Here is a 21,032-nt window from a genome sequence, read left to right on the forward strand (position 1 = left end):
TCTCAGTCCCTTACTGATAAGCTGACTAGGTGTATAATGTATCATTCTTTCTAAGCATTAGCTCCCGCGAAGTGTTTTTATAATGAAACACCAACTTAGCTGAAAAAATATCTCCGAACTCCAAGTTTCTTTTATTTACGGGAATAAAAGTTAATAGACCATATTTGATTTTTTTAATAATTTTTATTTATTTATTAATATGGTTAATTACATGGGATATCTATCGCAGAAAATATTTGTCGCTGCAACAACGCTATCTTCGCTGTAACAACAAAACCAACGCATAATACGATAAATGAAAATCTGAACACAAAATGTAGAGCTCATATGACATACAATGAGACAGTATCTTTTGTAGACATTTGTAGAGCTTAATTGAGGATCCCAAAGGAGTTAGCCGTCAACCATCAAATGGCCGCAATATCAACCTTCAACCGTCAAAAAGGCAATAGTTTTACCGTCAATCGTCAAATAAGCAAGCCAATTTTAGCCGCCAAATGTCTCAAATATCCTAACTAAGAACTAAACGATTGCCTTAATAAGGATCAAGTTCTGTTGCTCATAATCAAAAATTTTGAGATATCACAAAAACACATTTATGCAAGTCCTTTAACTTCTAGTCGCGAGTAAAACTGGTTAGCGACAGAACTGAATTCCGGAGTGGAAACATATACACCTAATTGCAATAAAGTTGTCATAGAAAAAAGCAAAAAGCAATCAAAGGCTCTGTGAGCCAACGCGTGAATTGGATAAGCCAATGTAATTTCTGTCGTCAATAGAAATGGGTATTTGATTTCCATACTAGGGTATGAATCGTTAGACTGGTAAATGAACATTGTGAGGAATATGATGTGAAATTAAATTAGGCCTCAAAGACAGAAAATATGGCCTGATTAGGATTTAGCGTAAGACAATTACTGTTCCAGATTTTACTGCAAAGGTTTGTGGAAAGAAAGTTCAAAAGGGTGCTGTTTCTTTTATCACAAAACTATTGTTCCAATATTGAGCTCAGTAATTACTTGCGATGTAAGTATAGGGATAGGCATGTAAAAGCTTTTGCGCTGGATGGAACGCACGGACATAAGGATAAGCATATATGCATAAGATTATCAAAACCTTGCCTTCTTTTTATGGTTACACTGTCTACTTAAGATGTTGGTTGACATGACCGTAAGGATAAACATAAGCGAAAGACTTTCCGGCAATCAGCAAGCACTATACTGCTGATGCCAACCATGTCCCTATTTAACATAACATCCACTGAGCGCTTGTGCTCATGTTTATATATGTTGCAGTTGTGCCCACCTGCGCATTACCTTGTTATGTTTATGGTTTCACCCCAACACTATTCTTAGCAACAAAGGTCGCCATTCCGTTTGTTTATCACTCGCCAAAAACTATCAAATGCATTCAAAAGCCTAGAATAGAAAAAAGTTTACAAGAATCGACCAACCGAGCGAGAGAGCGAGCGACATTCATCACATCATATCTACAACTCGCTCTTGCGCATGCGCAAGAGCGAGTTAAAAAAGGCGAAAAGAAAGCAATCTCTAGTAGTCTCTTTCAAGTATGGAGGAGTTGCTATAAACTAATCACATTTAATACACGATTCGATGTAAGGTAGAGAGATCTTACATGTCCATCAAAAGATTCATCTTATGTGGCGTCTCGTGAATTGGATAAGCCAATGCAATTTACGTGTCGTGAATAAACATTGATGTTTGATTTCCATACCGCTAAGGTATGAATCGTTCTAAGAAGTGTTGGACTCGGGTAAATGAGCGTTTTGAGGAGTCTAATGTGAAATTAAATTAGGCCTCAGAGAGAAAATATGGTCTGAGTAGGAGTTAGTGTAAGGTAATCACTGTTCCAAGATTTTACCGTAAAGGTTTGTGGAAAGAAAGTTCAAAAGAGTGCTGTTTTTTTTATCGAAAAACTATTGTTGCAATGTTCAGCTAGGCATTTACTTGCGATATAAGCATAGGAATAAGCATATAAAAGCTAATATGCGCTGATGGGACACTCAGGATAAGCATATATGCATAAGATTATCAAAAGGTTGCGTTCTTTTTATGCCTATGCTGTCTAGTCAGTCACGCCGTAGATGGCCTTGTGTTACTGCCACAATCATAGTAACTTTCCCTGTTACGAAGGAGTGGTTGGATCAAATCTGCAGCGCGAAAGTAAATTTTTCGTTTTGCCTAACCACCTGTAGCCGCCCGAACCGCGCGATTAGATCGCGCGGGAACGCTTTTCCCCCTACCTCCCCTACTGAACAGAATTTTCTCCTCAAAGTTCCTCTATAGTTTGGAAATAATAAACCAATCAGAATCAGTCGTTTTCACATATATTTTGATGGCTTTAGGGGGTACTAGAGGGGCATCATTCTGTGCGTTCATACAAAATGATCAAATTTGAAAATATGGCGTCCGCGCGGCCGACCTTCAAAGTTTTCTAGTCAGATTTTTCGTTCCTTTGCGATGGAGTTAGACCTTGTGGAACTCAGAATATAAAGTAGCAATGCTACAGAATACTCTCCATGGAAAATAATGGATATCAAGTTCTTAAAGGTGACAGAATAAGCTCTCGAGTCTACGACAGTACGATTCTCTCTTAAGCACTGCGAATTGTGGACGTAAATTGGAAACCGAACTTTCGCACTTTAAGCAGGGCCAAGCGAAAATTTGACGATTCCATGGCCCGGTGAATATCATGTTCGAGTAACAATGTGTTCAAAAAGTATAGTTTGATAGAAGATCTTCGTAGTTTTTCAGAATTTTCGACATAACGCTGCGCAATTTTCTGGCCATCAAGTCAAGTGAACAACAACCTAAGCATGATAAATTTTACCGCGCGGGCTTTGTACACGTAAGAAATTCGTACGTTTTTCGCCTACAACAGCAAATCAAGAACTGAATAAAACTGTCGTCTCGAAATATTACTAGGTCATTTTCGTCTTGCTTCCTACTGACAGATTCCATAAAACTTGAGATCTCTTCGCTCAGGGACAAATTTGCATAGTCCTTTTGAAATATGACCCGCGTACCTATTTGCACACATACGCAACCTATCGCTTAATAATAACCGCCTCCCGGTTAGCTCAATGGATAGAGCGCTGGACTGTTATGCGGGAGGTCGAGGGTTTGAGCCCCGGCCGGACCAACACTCAGGGTCTTCAAATAATTGAGAAGAATTTGCTACCTTTCTATAACATCAAGAAATAGTTAGATATTCTAGTCTTCTCGGATAGGGACGAATAAATGGAGGTCCCGTCTCCTGCAGGGTTAGGGTAGGAGACGTTAATTTCCCACACACGGGATTACTGTGTGAGGGATGTCCTCCCCTGTGGTGGGATGGGTGGGATATTGGGCGCACTTAATTTGGAGCCTCGCTCTGTTGTGCGGCCCTCGCCATACTCTGCTGAAAGTGATTAAATAGCTTAACTTTCTTTCTTTGTCTTCGTTTTTTCTTTTTCGGACACAATAATCATTTTCCTACAGATATACACTCAAAAATAGAAGCATTGACACCATAAATGAAATATATGCTGCAAGAGACAAAAGTGTAATCGGAGATTGGTCAAACTTTAATTCACGGATGAAAAATGTATAAATTGAACTCTTTTAAGATTATCATTAGCTTGTTTTTCAACCCCAGCATTATTCTTATCAACAAAGGTCGCATTCGTTTGTTTATTACTCGCCAAAAACTATCAAATACACTCAAAAGCCTCAAATCGAAAAAAAGTTTACAGGAATCGGCCAATCAAGTGAGCGGACGAGTGCTAATCTTCACATCATATCTACAACTCGCGCATGTGCGTAATTCACGAGTTAAAAAGGATCTGAGGGATTCAAGTCACTGAGCGTATTTTAATTCGCTAACACTTGAATGCGTCATCTCACGTATAATGGACTTAAAAACCAAAGTTTAAATAATCCAAAATTAAAATAACAAAACGTTTGTAGAGAAAATAAATAGATTTCAAATACCTGACTGCATATCACACATGGGAAAGACACTCATAACACAATACAGGTTATGCATAACGACGATATGCATACAACAGGTACAGTAAGGGAGCGGTTTGTGGGTTGAGTCACTTATCCCATATCATATCTTCCATTATCATAAGTCACTAAGCGCATGAAATTTTGAATAGTCTATAATAATAGAGTTACAGACGGAATAGTTGTTATAAGTAACTAAAATTATTAGTAGGTAAGCCGTAAATATACGCTCCACCTGTATTTCAGCTGAATTCAAATTGTATCTTACTTCATTCAGCTAAGCCTCATGCCATTCTCGTGACAAGGGACACAGTTTTTTTTTTTCATACAGACCGATCTAGACCCGTAAATAACCGTTCTGTTAGGAGTTGTATTAATTAATATTTCTGAGGCTGTCGCGCAACATACCCTGCAGGTGATAGAGGAGTACTCCATTTGCAAGCAATAAATAAAGGAAATTTCATTGGAATCCCTTTCACAATGGGCTGCATCTTGACATCATATCAGTTAAGGTGCGGTTATCAACAACGCAAGCCCCAAACATGCATTGACGCAAGGGTTAAATTTCGGTCACGAACAACAATGAAATTTCGGAGAATAATAGTTGTAACTTAAGAGTTGTAACTTATTCTTTGCGTTACTTTTGCACAGTACTGTATGATGTAATAGGATCAAACTAACATAGTTATGTTGTAAGCTTCTAGTATGTTCTGGAAAAGCTTTTTAAATAAATATAAGAACCTGGTCGCGTAGTTGGAGTAGTTGCTGTTGTCGGGAGTGATGACCGACTGTTTGGAAAGCTATACCAAGAGAGAGGACTTCGTAAATGATCGTAAATTTCAAGGAAGTTTGGAGAAAACTGTGAGTAAGATATAAATCATCTCAATCCCCTACTGATTTTCCTGAGAATATATTCCTGCATGATAAAACCTGAATGATTACTTATGATTACTTATGATTACTTATGTTTGCAAAGAAGACGGATTATGGAAATAGCTCAGTTTTCCCTTTTGTTGTATCTCTCAGAGAAATCAAGGTTTGCCATAAATTAATCAGGACATCTCTTGAAGTGGATTATTGCTGAACATTTCAAAGAAGCCCTATGTTTTTATTTTAACATTTGCGTTGTTAAATAGCCTTGACTCCTAATATATTTGCTTAACTAAGCCTGAAGAAGCGTTTTTTATTATTCACTTGTTGCACTCGTCTTCTGGGTGTAGGCCAAGGATTGATTACGAGTTTTTTTTTCAAACACGATTGGCCGTCGATCCATCAACGACTTTTAAAAGGTTTTACGATCGGCCCTCTATCGGTCAACGGACTTTGTTTGACTTTGTTGCCGCGCGAGTGAACAAGTGAATAATTATAACGCTTTTTCATGGTAATCAAACAGATATCTTTGGAGTCAATAGCTATTTAACTACGGAACGTTAAATAGAAATGTTTTACAGCAGGTTTATTCTCTACTGGGTAAAAGCCTTGCATGGTTTTCAAAGTCTTTTTAAACACGATCAGCCGTCAGGGAAATGAGAGATTGGGGAAAGTGAAACCAGCGCTTTCATTGTTTTCGAGCAGTTAGAATCTCTGATTAAAAATACCAGGGCATTCAAATAAGCGTAGCTAGCTTTAAGTGCACATGGGAGGTTGACTAACCCTTGGGGTACAAGGTCTTAGGATAAAATAGTTCTGCTGTGCAACTTTAACATTTTTCCCTTTGGGGAAATAAATCGCCAAAACGTTCCAGATATTTTCCAAGCGTTAGATAAGATAAGGCTTTCAAAACATCAGTTAAAATGGAACAGTTTAGTAGTTTGCGGCACTAGGTCGAAATCAGTGTATTAATATTGTAGGTGGCGCATGCATTCAGTTGAGATTTCTCTCCCACCAGACATCATCACAAGCCAAGCAGCTCAACAGAACAAAGGCTCGAGCACATGCATGAAATTTGCATGACATATTAAATCCTAAGAGTGCAAATGATAAAATATTTTACATACTCGCTATGGGAAAGAAAAAATATATTCAAAAACTACACAGGGTTTTTTTTTCTTCACGGGTAAAATAAAGCATTGCAGTCTTAAGAAAAACAATTTTTTACCAACGATAAAAAAAAAAAATAATAAAAAAAAATTACTGATATTTAGCTACTCCCCACAAATGCGGATCATATGTATTTTCTCAGTTAAAGATAAGACTCTGAGCCAGCAACAGAAAACTTTGAAACTAATGAAAGAAACACTGTTCTGTAATCACAGCCTATCTTTGTGTATCTCTGAGAAGTTAACTGCCATTTCTCTCCTATTTTTTGAATGATCAATATTAAACTTACAAGAGCGAATAAAGGGAGAAAAAGAAGATAACAGATTTTTGCTCTTGTTGTCTCTCTCAAGTAATTAGGAGTTGCTTTCAACTAAACACATTAAATAAACGATTCGATGAAAGGTCAAGAGCTCTTGTATGGCCATTAAAACATTAAAACATTAATTTATCTCTGAAGGGAGACACAACAACAATTGTGGCAAAACGAATGAATACAACGTAAAAAACAAAGCGCTAATTAATACGCTCGAAATAGTTTCCACTACTCGAAGATTACTTTCTGCTGTGCACTAAAGAACGCGGTCTGAAAGGGATCTAGAATCAAAGATTAAATCCGAAATATAATCTGAAATTAAACCTCTTGGCTGGATCCGTCTGCATGGGCGGTTGGCAAATTATGCCATAGTGGCACAACCGTTAGCTATGGCGAAAATAAACTTTTCTGTGTTTCACAATGAAAAAAATTAAGCGCCAAAGCGCTCAAGAGACTTGCAACTGCAGGTTTAAAGTCAGGCTTTTGATAGATCAGTTAAATGGAACAGCTCAGTTGTTTGCATCATTTAATCGAAATCAGTGTCATCTAAGATGCGCTTTCGGTCAGCAAAATATAAACGCACGTCCGGGATTTTGACTGCACTATGATTTGTGCACTCAGCTTATTACTTGTCGCGTCTACGTTTGCTTTTCTAATCCCTACGAGGTCTGAATACTTCGAAAAAAAATTATTGTCTTACTTGCCGCTGAATCATGAGTTATTCCTTTCCCACTAAGTGCACGATTAGTACTTTAATTGCAAAAATAAACAACAAGAAGGCATTACTCACGTAAAATATTCGTAAAGAAATACTTTTAAGTTTAAAAAAATTCCATAGAGATTGTATAGAGTGTATCGGATGCAACTTCTTTTGAAAGTTAAACTATTTCAAATTACTATGCGCATGTCACAGATAGAAAAGAGTGAAGGTTTGATGGATCACGTACGTGCGTACGTGCCCTCTGTCATGCATGCTATCACGAAAATACTATATGATCAAATTTGAAAATATGGCGTCCTCGTCGCCGACCCTCAAATATTTCAGGTCTGACTTTTCGTTCATTTGCGATCGAGTTAGACCTTGTGGAACTCAGAATGTAAAGTAACAATGCTATAGAATACTCTGCTTGGAAAAGAATGGATATCAAGGTCTTAAAGGTGACAAAATCAGCTCTCGAGTCAACGACACTACGATTCTCTAAGGCGACGCGAATTATGGACGTAAGGTGAAAATCGAACTTTCGGACTACAAGCAGGGCCTAGCGACAATTTGACGATTCGATGGCCCGGTGAATATTATGTTCGAGTAACAATGAGTTGAAAAAGTATTGTTTAATAGGAGATTTTGCGTCAAATCGAGGTTTTTCCAGAATTTTCAACATAACGCTGCGCAATTTCTGGCCTTGAAGGCAAGTAAACAATGATCTAAGCATGATGAATTTTACCGCGTGGGCTTTGTACACGTAAGAAATTCGTTCGTTTTTCGCTTATAACAGCAAATCAAAAACTTTTTTGAATAAATCTGTCGTCCCGAAATATTTCTTGGCCATTTTTGTCTTGCTTCCTATTGCTAGATTCCATGGAACTTGAGATCTCTTCACTCACGGACAAATTCGCATATTCCATTTTGAAATGTGATCCACATGCACATTTGCACACATGCGAAAATATTTAGCAATATTTATCTTTCATCTTGATTTTTGAGTTAAAACGTAACATGTACCTATCGCATTTTTCGTTGGAAATAAGTTCTTTAATTAGTCTTCTTTCACTGGAGCTTGTTTTTCGGAAAAGATAATTTTTAAACATTTACTGCGCATTGTGTTTGCTTTCTTGGTTTCTGCAAAATTTTGACTTTTCACAGGCACGAGTGAAAACTGTTACCTTCAAATATATACCTGGAAATTTCTGACAATTATGTAGGCGCGGAAGAAAATTTAGTGGTGAACAATAAAAACAATAGAGTGTTTATGTCTCGGAACTATCGATGTGATAGTTGCCCCTTGGAAATTTGATGTTCTTAAAACTATCATATCTGCCCTCGAAGCTTCGCTTCTTGGGCAAATATGCGGGGCAACTATTAGCCGATAGTTCCGAGACAGAAACACTGTATTGTTTAAATCGTTAAATTTCGGTCAGTAAACAGACTCGTCACCAGGCAAGAATAAATTTTCTTTGAGCAGGAATACAGGTTCTTCATGACAGAATTTGAAACAGGATCTTTGCGGAGATGACCCCTCATACCATTTTGCCCTCTGTTTAGCTTTTTTAATTAACATTCAACTTTCCCGCGAAAACAAACAAAATGGCTGCGTCAGGCTGCGAGGAGCTTGGATCCGATACGAGTGATTTGAATTGTGGATAGATCATAACAACTGTTCGATATAACAACATACGTACTGCATATAACGACAAACGTACTGCATATAACGACAAACGTACTGCATATAACGACAAACTTACTGCATATAACGACAAACGTACTACATATAACGACAAACGTACTGCATATAACAACAATCGCATTGCATATAACGACAACCGTACGGCATATAACGACAAATGTACTGCACATAAAGACAAATGTACTGCATATAACGACTAGCGCACTGCATACAACGACAATCGTACTGCATGTAACGATAATTGTACTGCATATAACAACAAAAGCATAGCTTATAATAAAGAGAATTGACATAAGACAGTCCTGGCGTTCCATAATAAATTAACAGTTCTTTACAAACGCGTCATTATGGAAAATTATAGCCAAATTTCGAATGTTAAGCTCGTTTTCTAAACGAAATTCCCAAAAATTAACCGTCAACCATCAAATAACCCAAAATTTAACAGTCAACCGTTCAAAGGGCTTATTGTTAACCGTCAACCGTCAACGTGAAACCCCCCTCCCATTGAGGCCCTTTTAATTTGACCGTGTTACTATTATTGATGTTGTTGATCACGTATAGAAAGATGGTTTAATTAGCTAGTGTAATAGCATGAGCAATAAGAATAAAATGAAAAAACAGGAGCCTGAATCAGTATCCCTGAGTGCATTTACTTTAATCAAACATACATAGTAACTCTGTGAAGTCGCCTCAGTCCATCTGATAATAAAAATTTCTGTGATAATGTATATATGAAAAAAAGATAACGTTTGCGAAATTGTCTCTGTCATTTACTGATTGCCTGACCACCGTATAATGCATCATTCTTTCAAAGCATTTAACTTCTAGTCGCGAGTAAAATTGGTAAGGGACAGAACTGACTTCCGATGTGGAAACACTTCCGGTACCGTAAAACCTTTGGTCATTTATCAATAAAAGGTCACGCAAATTAAAAGTTCTTTACAAATGCGTCATCATGAAATATTTATATCCAAATTTCGCGTGTTAAGCTCGTTTTATAAACGACATTCCCAAAAATTAACCGTCAACCATCAAATAACCCAGAATTTAACAGTCAACCGTCCAAAGGGCTTATTGTTAATCGTCAACCGTCAACGTGAAACCCCCCTCCCATTGAGATCCTTTTAATTTGACCGTGTTACTATTCTTGATGTTGTTGATGATGTATAGAAACATGGTTTAATTAGTAAAGTAATAGAAGTGCAATAAAAACGAAATGAAAAAACATGAACCTTAATCAGTATCACTGAGTGTATTTACTTTAATCAAACATACAGAGTAACTCTGTGAAGTCGCTTCAGTAGCATATTAAGATTGTCTGATAATAAAATTTCTATAATGAGCATGATCTATTACTGCAGAAACTTACCTTCTAATTTCCTCTGTATCGCTGAAAATAAAACAAAGAGAAGAATTACTATCAAGTAATGAAAAGAATAAGGTTTGCAAAATCCTCTCAGTCCCTTACTGATTGGCTGACCAGCTGTATAATGCATCATTCTTTCAAAGCATTTAACTTCTAGTCGCGAGTTAAATTGGTTAGCGACAGAACTGACTTCCGCTATGGAAACACTTCCGGTGTCGTAAAACGTTGGCCATTTATTAATAAAAGGTGATATGAATTAAAAGTTCTTTACAATTCGTCATTATGACCCATTATAGTCAAATTTCGCGATTTACACTCGTTTCATAAACGACACTCCCAAAAATTAACCGTCAACCATCAAGTGACCTAAAATTTAACCGTCAACCGTGAACGTCAATTCCCTTCCCATTGAGACCGTCTTAATTTGACCTTGTTACTGCTGTTGAAGATGTTGTTGTTCATGAGTAGAAAGATGGTTTAATCAGTTAATTTCATAGAATGTGCAATAAGAATAAAATGAAAAAAGATGAAACTGAATCAGTATCCCTGAGTGCATTTACTTTAATCAAACATACATAGTAACTCTGTGAAGTCGCCTCAGTCCATCTGATAATAAAAATTTCTGTGATAATGTATATATGAAAAAAAGATAACGTTTGCGAAATTGTCTCTGTCATTTACTGATTGCCTGACCACCGTATAATGCATCATTCTTTCCAAGCATTTAACTTCTAGTCGCGAGTAAAATTGGTAAGGGACAGAACTGACTTCCGATGTGAAAACACTTCCGGTACCGTAAAACCTTTGGTCATTTATCAATAAAAGGTCACGCAAATTAAAAGTTCTTTACAAATGCGTCATCATGAAAAATTTATATCCAAATTTCGCGTGTTAAGCTCGTTTTATAAACGACATTCCCAAAAATTAACCGTCAACCATCAAATAACCCAGAATTTAACAGTCAACCGTCCAAAGGGCTTATTGTTAATCGTCAACCGTCAACGTGAAACCCCCCTCCCATTGAGATCCTTTTAATTTGACCGTGTTACTATTCTTGATGTTGTTGATGATGTATAGAAACATGGTTTAATTAGTAAAGTAATAGAAGTGCAATAAAAACGAAACGAAAAAACATGAACCTTAATCAGTATCACTGAGTGTATTTACTTTAATCAAACATACAGAGTAACTCTGTGAAGTCGCTTCAGTAGCATATTAAGATTGTCTGATGATAAAATTTCTATAATGAGCATGATCTATTACTGCAGAAACTTACCTTCTAATCTCCTCTGTATCGCTGAAAATAAAACAAAGAGAAGAATTACTATCAAGTAATGAAAAGAATAAGGTTTGCAAAATCCTCTCAGTCCCTTACTGATTGGCTGACCAGCTGTATAATGCATCATTCTTTCAAAGCATTTAACTTCTAGTCGCGAGTTAAATTGGTTAGCGACAGAACTGACTTCCGCTATGGAAACACTTCCGGTGTCGTAAAACGTTGGCCATTTATTAATAAAAGGTGATATGAATTAAAAGTTCTTTACAATTCGTCATTATGACCCATTATAGTCAAATTTCGCGATTTAAACTCGTTTTATAAACGACACTCCCAAAAATTAACCGTCAACCATCAAGTGACCTAAAATTTAACCGTCAACCGTGAACGTCAATTCCCTTCCCATTGAGACCGTCTTAATTTGACCTTGTTACTGCTGTTGAAGATGTTGTTGTTCATGAGTAGAAAGATGGTTTAATCAGTTAATTTCATAGAATGTGCAATAAGAATAAAATGAAAAAAGATGAAACTGAATCAGTATCACTGAGTGTATTTACTTTCATCAAACATGCATAGTAATCTGTGAAGTCGCTTAAGTAGCATGTTGAGATTATCTGATGATAAACATTTCTATAATGACTATGATCTATTACTGCAGATAGTTACCTTTCCTTTGCCTCTCAAGAGTTGAAAAGAAAACAGAAAGAGCAATTACTATGAAGTATGAAAAGAAATTTCCGAGTCTCCCGCTAATTTGATGTAACTTTAATTCAGACGAGCCTGCATTATCATTGATTAGCCGATGCCAAGAATGCAAACATTTTGTAAAACGGACTGTAATGATTAACACAATCTACGGAATACTCTCTTCCATTTCAAATTCGCGATTGTGTCATAATTCCATCTCATGGTTACTTCTCAATTAATCCGCAGTTCATATTCACAAATTCATAGACAGTCATTTCTGCATAGACGTAAGGAGGCCATGCCTGCAAACAGGGAGGTGTTTTGGTAAGGTGGTTTACGACACCCGTTTTCAACGGGTTCAGCAAAAAGCTTTTCTTTCCCGTTGATAAAAAAAAAAACAAACAAACAAAACAAAACAAAACAAAAACAAAAAAACCCAAACAATTCACAATTCTGTCAGATTTTGCCGACAACAAACCAGTTGAAGTACAATTGTCCTAATCGCCAGTATTATTTTGGTTTCATTCTTAGCTCAAGTTTGTATGGTATTCAATGAAGGATGGCTATTCCTATCACAACAGTCTGGAGTTATATTCAGTTAATAAATGACTCATAATAATACAAGAGGATATAAATAAACGCACAAAATGTAAGATATTTTTAAAATTTGGACTACACCTCCGTTGGACACAAGCAGGAAATGTAACCATGTTGGCCTACCGAATCACCCTCACTTACTTAACAATTTTAGTTACTAAAGAATTTCCACTACTGTCCCCGTCTTTGTTACAAAGAGGTTAGAAGAAGTGCAGTCTTCTCTTTAATACCCGATACACGTTATGCATTTACAATGGCATGAACAGAACTGCGATAACTTTCTGGTCGGAATCAAGAGATTATACACTGTTTATAATCTCTTGGTTGAGATCGATTCTAGACTGGAATAGTGACGATTTTTGTTTTTAACTTTTGATAAGCGTTTAATCTATATTTTCCGAGATTCGCAGGCGCTGAGATATTGTCACAGTGCCTGGGATATATGCGTTACCTAATGGTCGAGTGGTCCGTATGGGAAAATCCTTTCCCGAGGTCGTAAGCCTCAGGCTGTAGCCATGGCCAAGGGCACAGCTTTATTCCCTTACGGACCGACCTAGACCCGTGGATAACCCGCTTTGTCAGGAGTTGTATTAATTAATATTCGTGAAGCTGTAAGGAAACATAACCTGCAGGTTATAAAGGTGAGATCTATTAGGAGGTATATTTCACCATGGGCTTCATCTTTTTATTATATCAGTAAACGTGCGGTTATCGAAAACGCAAGCCCAAAACATACATTGACGCAAAGGTTAAATTTCGGTCAAGAAGAACAGTGGAATTAAAGGGAAAAATAATTGTGATGCAAGAAATCGAACGCTTCCAGACGATTGTTTACTTCTAGTGATAAAAAGAATCTTCTGGCTGCAGCAATTGTATAGGACATCCATTAGTAATGAAAACTTCCACTATTCATTTACACAAATAGTTACCTTTCTCCTGTTTGTTTGTTTTTCTGTTGTTTTGGTTGGTTTTATTTGTTCGTGGGTGTGTGTGTGTGTTGTTGGTGTGATAATCAAGTTCATTCAATTTAACAAATACCCGTAAAAACTAAGTAGAGCCTTAATTGTGTTACTTGTAACGTTATGTTAAATGAAGATTTCTATGATTTATTACCACAAATAGTTACCTTCTTCTCTTCTTCTCCCCTCTGAAAACAAAAACAAAAAATGAAGAATTACGATCGAGTATGAATCAAAGGCTCTGTGAGCCAACTCGTGAATTGGATAAGCCAATGTAATTTACGTGTCGTTAATAGAAATTAATGTTTGATTTCCATACCGCTAAGGTATGAATCGTTCTAAGAAGTGTTGGACTCGGGTAAATGAGCGTTTTGAGGAGTCTAATGTGAAATTAAATTAGGCCTCAGACAGAAAATATAGTCTGAGTAGGAGTTAGTGTAAGGTAATCACTGTTCCAAGATTTTACCGTAAAGGTTTGGGGAAGGAAAGTTTAAAAGAGTGCTGTTTTTTTTTTTTTATCGAAAAGCTATTGTTGCAATGTTCAGCTATGCATTTACTTGCGATATAAGCGTAGGGATAAGCATATAAAAGCTAATATGCGCTGATGGGACACTCGGACATAAGGACATAATCAGTGCATTTTTATATATCATTTAGGACGTATTTATTCCCAAACAGGAACCGTCATGTAAGTCAAGCAGCTTTAGCCAGATGAGTGCAAAAAAATGGAATTAATTCTTATAAGCACGTGCACGTGAACAGGCGACTCACAAATAGCAGCTGTACCCTTCTTGACTTTTCATACTCATTGTCTGTGAACATCTTTAGTGCGTATTTCTTCTCGGTTAAGTATCGCCGTAAACTGTTGTGTAAGAGCTGGAGATTGTTCTTTGGTCGTTCTATTCTTAATTTTTTTCTGGGTATCGTTCCGTAAAAAAAAATTGATAGAAGGTGGTCAAGTTCGGATGCAGGTATAGGCTTTCAATTCTATGGCTTCTAAACCTATTTGCTGCCACTTAACGATGTTAGTGTTTATTTTAAAGAAAAAAAGGATTTCTATTTGAAAATGCCGATTTTTGGAACGTAATTATTCGCACTAAAATGCTTTTAGCTCAAATGAATAGCCAGTTAGGACAATGCAAGCAAGGAACTGTTCATATAAATAAACTTTTTCTAGATCTTACTTTCCCTTTAACGTCATTGTATCATATCAGAAGAATGCGTAATTTTTCCTAAGCATAAGCCTCCACCATAAAAAAAACACTAAATTCCCCCAAAAAGTATATCCTCCCCGTCCAAGTGTGTATTATTTACGCGAATAAAAGTTGACAGCAACGTCAATTATGAATAATGACTAATACATATTACGATAAAGGGAGATCCGAGGACAAAATTCATAGCGCTCATTGACAAAAAAAAAAAAAAATCATAATCCGTGAGCTTGTTATATCTATCACACCTTCGCTATATATTGGTAAAATGACCAAACGCCGGTGTAGAAGAGGGCCACTCATTATAATTTCACAAGATGGGCAATCCTTAACTCAAATTAAACAAAGACAACAGACAAACTGGTCTAAGGAATGAAGGGGGTAGGTTTCTTAAGAAACTGTGGCACCAAGTGATATGCGCAGGAATATCAATTGATATAAACGTCCAAAAATAACAGCCTTATTAAGTGTGTATTGTGTTCTTCTACAAATAGATTTCCGATGAGACGGATCGACCTTACTAAAGACGAGTCAAGTCGACCCTTGCAAATCGTGTAGATTTGTCTAAATTTAATGCCCTAATCTAAAGCTTAATGTAATGTAATGTAATGTAATGTAATGTACTGAAGGATTTTCGATGACATCGACTAAACTAAAAAGCGCGTCGAGTCGACCCGTGCGAATTTTGAACGCTTAAGTGTGTATTGACTTCTTCTAAAAATCGACTTCCGATGAGACGGATCGACTTTACTTATAACGAGTCGAGTCGACCCGTGCGAATTGAGTCCATTCAGCAACATTGAATACCTTAATTTAACGCTTAAGTTTGTATTGTCTCCTTTTGCGAATCGACTTTCGGTGAGACGGATCGACTCAACAAAAACCGAATCGAGTTGATGAGTGTGAATCGTGTCGATTCGTGTACATTTTCTGCCCCTGCACTGTATTTAATATTCTGAAAATGGACTTCCGGCCTTTTCACGTTTCCAGAACGTAAAAGGTTCAAGTTGTCATTCACTCCCTCACCATGCCACTCAAATTCACTCTTCAATTTGCTCTCACCCCTCAACTTCCGGTATGTTAACGTACGATTTGATTCCCGGTGTGACGATTCGTTAACGACCGTAGACGAATCGCAACAGTTTGGGTGTACTGGACATGTATGTTGATTTGCTGTACTCAGGAACGAGCTCTTACAGTTGTAGTCCATTTTCACGCTTGCTTAACCCCGATAATGAATGCTCATATTCACCGTGAACGCCAGTCAGATCACTCTCTGAACCATAAGTTCAAAAGTACATAAAATGGAGATGGTCGTCTTACAAATAGATCACTAGTAGCTATGTCATCTTTCAAAACAAAATCATCCATACTATTGGTTTTCTCTTGGTTTGCGGCTTCTAAAATTGTGTGATAAAAATTTCTATGATGACTATATCTATTACCACAAATAGTGGTAATATATATGAAAAAATAGAATAGAAGAAAAAAGGAGAAATTACGATAAAGCATTATAGGAAATACAGTTCCCCGTTTGTTTCATTTAATGAGAACACCTCAAATCAGAAGAGCCTGCATTACCACTGATTAGCCAATTGCAATTGGAAGTATTCAGACCTCACGTAAAAAGGACGTTAATGTTTAGCAGGATCCGCGGATAAATGTCTTCCTTTCAAATTCACCACTGTAAATAAACTCCCTCATATTCATTTCTCAAAAAATCTGTATTTCTCACATATGATTTTCAAATATAGTTATTCGCGTATAAACTATAAGAAGGCTATGCTTGTAAATAGGGAGGGGTTCTGTAAGCATTGTCTCCCTTTTTCCTTTAATATTAACACTTAAACGACGACGAGCATATAAGCAGCTTCATTGACTGTTTTAATAGTCATTTTAACGGTAGAAAATTGACAGTGGGCGAGACCTTTGAAATTAATAACACTCTTGGGTAAACTCTTGGGTATTAAGGACGGATTTATTCCCAAACAGGAACCGTCATGTAAGTCAAGCAGCTTTAGCCAGATAAGTGCAAAAAAAATGGAATTAATTCCTATAAGCACGAGCACGTGAACAGGTGGCTCACGATTCGCAGCTGTACCCTTCTAGATTTCTTATACTCATTGTCTGTGAACATTTTTAGTGCGTATTTTTTCTCGGTTGAGTATTGCCGCAAACTGGTGTGTAAGAGCTGGAAATTGTTCTTTGGTCGTTCTATTCTTCATTTTTTCTGGGTACCGTTCCATAAAAAAAAGTTGATAAAAAGTGGTCAAGTTCGGAAACAGGTATAGGCTTTCAATTCTATGGCTTTTAATTCTATTTGCTGCCACGTAAGGATGTCAGTGTTCATTTCAAAGAAAAAAAGGATTTCAATTTGAAAATGCCGATTTTTGGAACGTAATTATTTGCACTAAAACGCTTCAGTTTAGCTCAAATGAATAGCCAGTTAGGACAATGCAAGCAAGGAACTTTTGATATAAGTAAACTTTTCTGGATCGTACTTTCCCTTTAACGCCATTGTATTATATCAGAAGAATGCATAATTTTTTCTAAGCATAAGCCTCCACTAGGTGTTGTTATAAAAAAAAAAACACTAATTTACCCGAAAAAAAGTATATCCTTCCAGTCCAAGTGTGTATTATTTACGCGAAAAAAAGTCGACAGCAATGTCCATTATGAATAATTACTAATACATTTTACAATAAAGGGAGATCCGAGGCCTAATTCATAGCGCTTGTTGACAAAACAAAAACGGAACAGAAATCCAAATCTGCATTTGATGGTCTTAGAAACCAGGCAAGTGCATTAAATACTTTTAGTTGCGTCATTGTGATATTTTTCTTGTTGCTGTTGTACTTTTATAGTAAGACCTGCTCTAAGAAAACGAAGAGATAATAAACTTATTGTATCACTAAGTATATTAGCTCTTGTTAAAAACTTGATTATTGCATAATACAATTCAAGACTTTTTATTGGCTTAGCCATTATGGTATATGAGCCGAGATACCATAATCTACAAATATGGTAAACGTACGCGTCAGCTTAAAATTAAAAGTGAGCCAAAACAATTAATAAAATTTAATAATTTAATTTAACGTTTTTAATAAACAAGTATTCTTCTCGTGCTTGCTGGATATGAGATGATTATAGCCAACTCGGTACTACGCACCTCGGTGGCTATCTATCATCTCATATCCAACGTTCGCTTGTGGAATAAGTGTTAATTATCAAACATGATATCCAATGTGTAGTGCATAGATAGAATATCAGAACATTGAGAAAAAAAAACAAAAGTTACTTACATTCATTATAATAGATAATAAATCAATTACCTGGGTTTCCCTGAGAGAAAGATAACGTGTTCAAAGTTATCTCAGTCATTTACTGATTGGCTGGCCACCGTATAATGCAGCATTCTTTCAAAGCATTTAACTTCTAGTCGCGATTAAAATTGGTAAGGGACAGAACTGACTTCCGAGGTGATTAGGGACACAGTTTTTTTTTTTTTTCATACAGACCGATCGAGACTCGTAAATAACCGTTTTGTTAGGAGTTGTATTAATTAATATTTCTGATGCTGTCGCGCAACATACCCTGTAGGTGATAGAGAAGTACTCTATTTGCAAGCGATAAAACAAGGAAATTTCGCTGGAATACCTTTCACAATGGGCTGCATCTTGACATCATATCACTTAAGGTGCGGTTATCAACAACGCAAGCCCCAAACATGCATTGACGCAAGGGTTAAATTTCAGTCAAAAACAATGAAATTGTGGAAAATAATAGTTGTAACTTAATAGTTGTAACTTATTCTTTGCATTACTTTTGCACAATACTGTATGATGTAATAGGATCAAACTAAAATAGTTATCTTGTAAGCCTCTAGTATGTTCTGGAAAAGCTTTGTAAATAACTACAAGAACCTCGTCGCGTAGTTGGAGTAGTTGCTGTTGTCGGGAGTGATGACCGACTGTTTGGAAAGCTATACCAAGAGAGGGGACTGCGTAAAAGATCATAAATTTCAAGGAATTTTCTCTCTAGGAAATGAAGCTTTACAATAAATTAATCATGACAAGTCTTGAAGCGGATTATCGCTGAACATTTCAAAGAAGCCCTATATTTTTATTTTAACATTAGCGTTGTTGAATAGCCTTGACTCCCAATATATTTGCTTAAATAAGCCTGAAGAGGCATTTATTTATTATTCACTTGTTGCACTCGTCTTCTGGGTGTAGGCCATGGATTGATTTCGAGTTTTTTTTTAAACACGATCGGCCGTCGATCGATCAACGACTTTTAACAGGTTTTACGATCGCCCGTCCATCGGTCAACGGACTTTGTTTAACTTTGTTGCCACGCGAGTGAACAAGTGAATAATGATAACGCTTTTTCATGGTAATCTAACAGATATCTTGGGAGTCAATAGTTAAATAGAAATGTTTTACAGCAGGTTTATACTCTACTGGGTAAAAGCCTTGCATGGTTTGCAAAGTCTTTTTAAACACGATCAGCCGTCAGGGAAATGAGAGATTGGGGAAAGTCAAACCAGCGCTTTCATTGTTTTCGAGTCGTAAGAATCTCTGATTAAAAATACCAGGGCATTCATATAAGCGTAGCTACCTTTAAGTGCACATGGGAGGTTGACTCACCCTTGGGGTACAAGGTTTTAGCATATAATAGTTCTGCTGTGCAACTTTAACATTTTTGCCATTGGGGAAATAAATCGCCAAGACGTTCCAGATATTTTCCAAGCGTTAGATAAGATAAGGCTTTCAAAACAGCAGTTAAAATAGAACAGTTCAGTAGTTTGCGGCACTAGGTCGAAATCAGTGTATTTGTAGGTGGCGCATGCATTCAGTTGAGATTTCTCTCCCACCAGACATTATCACGAGCCAAGCAGCTTAACAGAACAAAGGCTCGAACACATGCATGAAATTTGCATGACATATTAAATCCTACGAGTGCAAAAGCTAAAATATTTCACATACTCGCTGCGGGAAAGAAAAAATATCTTCATAAACTACACAGGGTTTTTTTTTTTTTTTGTTCACGGGTAAAATAACCATTGCAGTTTTAAGGAAAACAATTTTTCTACCTACGATAGAAAAAAAAAATACTTAGCGCTAAAAGCTGGAAGGTAACGCTTTTAACGGATCTACGTATGCTAAACCGAGTTAACGTGACGACTTTTCGCAGGAAATGTTTCCTACTGATCACAGGATCGATCGAACCTTTGATAACTGCCACGCAATGTTTCTTTCTTCTTCAAATTCGTAGACCCACATTGAATTTTCACCTCAGTGAACGATTATTGTCTCGGGAGTTCAAAGATGGTCCTATATTATTATTAGTGATCCTTAACATGTACTGCACTTTACTCAGTAGACTTTACACTGAGGTAAATTGACAATCGGAAATACCTTTGTTTCGTGAGCTAGCGAGAAATACACAAACTTACTAGTATTGACATGTGTTTGAAATTAGTCGTGCTATAATCGAGTACGTGTTGTATGGGTCGTATTCGATTTTCCAGTTCACTTTATCCCGATAAAGTGTGCGCTTATTTTCCATGAAAAACACTGAGATTACTCTCTGAACCATAAATTCAAAACTTATATTAACCTGCAAAAGAAATTAAAAGTTTTAGCCACACTGTCGGGCTTTAGTTCCCATCTGTGTGTGTAAGTGGGCATGGGTGTGTGTGGATGTAAGATATGTGGATGTGAAATGAAGACGGTAATTTAACGAAAAGATCACTGGCAATTACATTATCTTTTTAAACAATACCATCTATATTTTTTTTTCGCGGGGAAGACTGTGTGATGATGAAGATCTATCGCCAAAGATAGTTACCTTTTCTTGACCTCTCACTCTCCGAAAAAGAAAACAAATAGAGGAATTGCTACAAAATAAGAGAAGAAATTCCAGTCCCCTGCTGCGTTGATGGGAACACTCCTACACAGAACAGCCTGAAATGCCACTGATTAGCCAATTGGAAGGATGCAAAGGACGTTGATGATTAGCAGAATCTGCGGAGTCATCTCATACATTTCAACCTCACGAGTATGCATAAACTATAAGGAGACTATGAATGTAAAGAGGAAGGGAGCTCGATAAGGTCTTTAATCCCACGCCTCTTCATCTCACTCGTTTTCAATGGGTACAATA

General features: G+C 36.8%; 1 protein-coding gene across 2 annotated transcripts in view; it reads right to left on the bottom strand.

Annotated features, from left to right (window-relative positions):
- Positions 1 to 21,032, bottom strand: part of LOC148718558 (uncharacterized) — a 70,522-nt gene that overhangs the window by 40,236 nt on the left and 9,254 nt on the right. For both annotated transcript variants that reach the window (XR_015993765.1, XM_088740364.1), the window contains exons 4-6: positions 13,821 to 13,841; positions 11,411 to 11,431; positions 10,138 to 10,158 (exon numbers count right to left, since the gene is read on the bottom strand). Coding sequence is in view for 1 of the 2 variants with exons in the window: in XM_088740364.1 (XP_088596490.1) it covers positions 10,138 to 10,158; positions 11,411 to 11,431; positions 13,821 to 13,841 (63 nt within the window). In the remaining variant the exon portion in view is untranslated. The remainder of the gene's footprint in view (positions 1 to 10,137; positions 10,159 to 11,410; positions 11,432 to 13,820; positions 13,842 to 21,032) is intronic.

The sequence above is a fragment of the Stylophora pistillata genome, chromosome 12, assembly GCF_964205215.1.
Source record: "Stylophora pistillata chromosome 12, jaStyPist1.2, whole genome shotgun sequence".
In the NCBI taxonomy this organism is placed as follows: Eukaryota; Metazoa; Cnidaria; class Anthozoa; order Scleractinia; family Pocilloporidae; genus Stylophora; species Stylophora pistillata.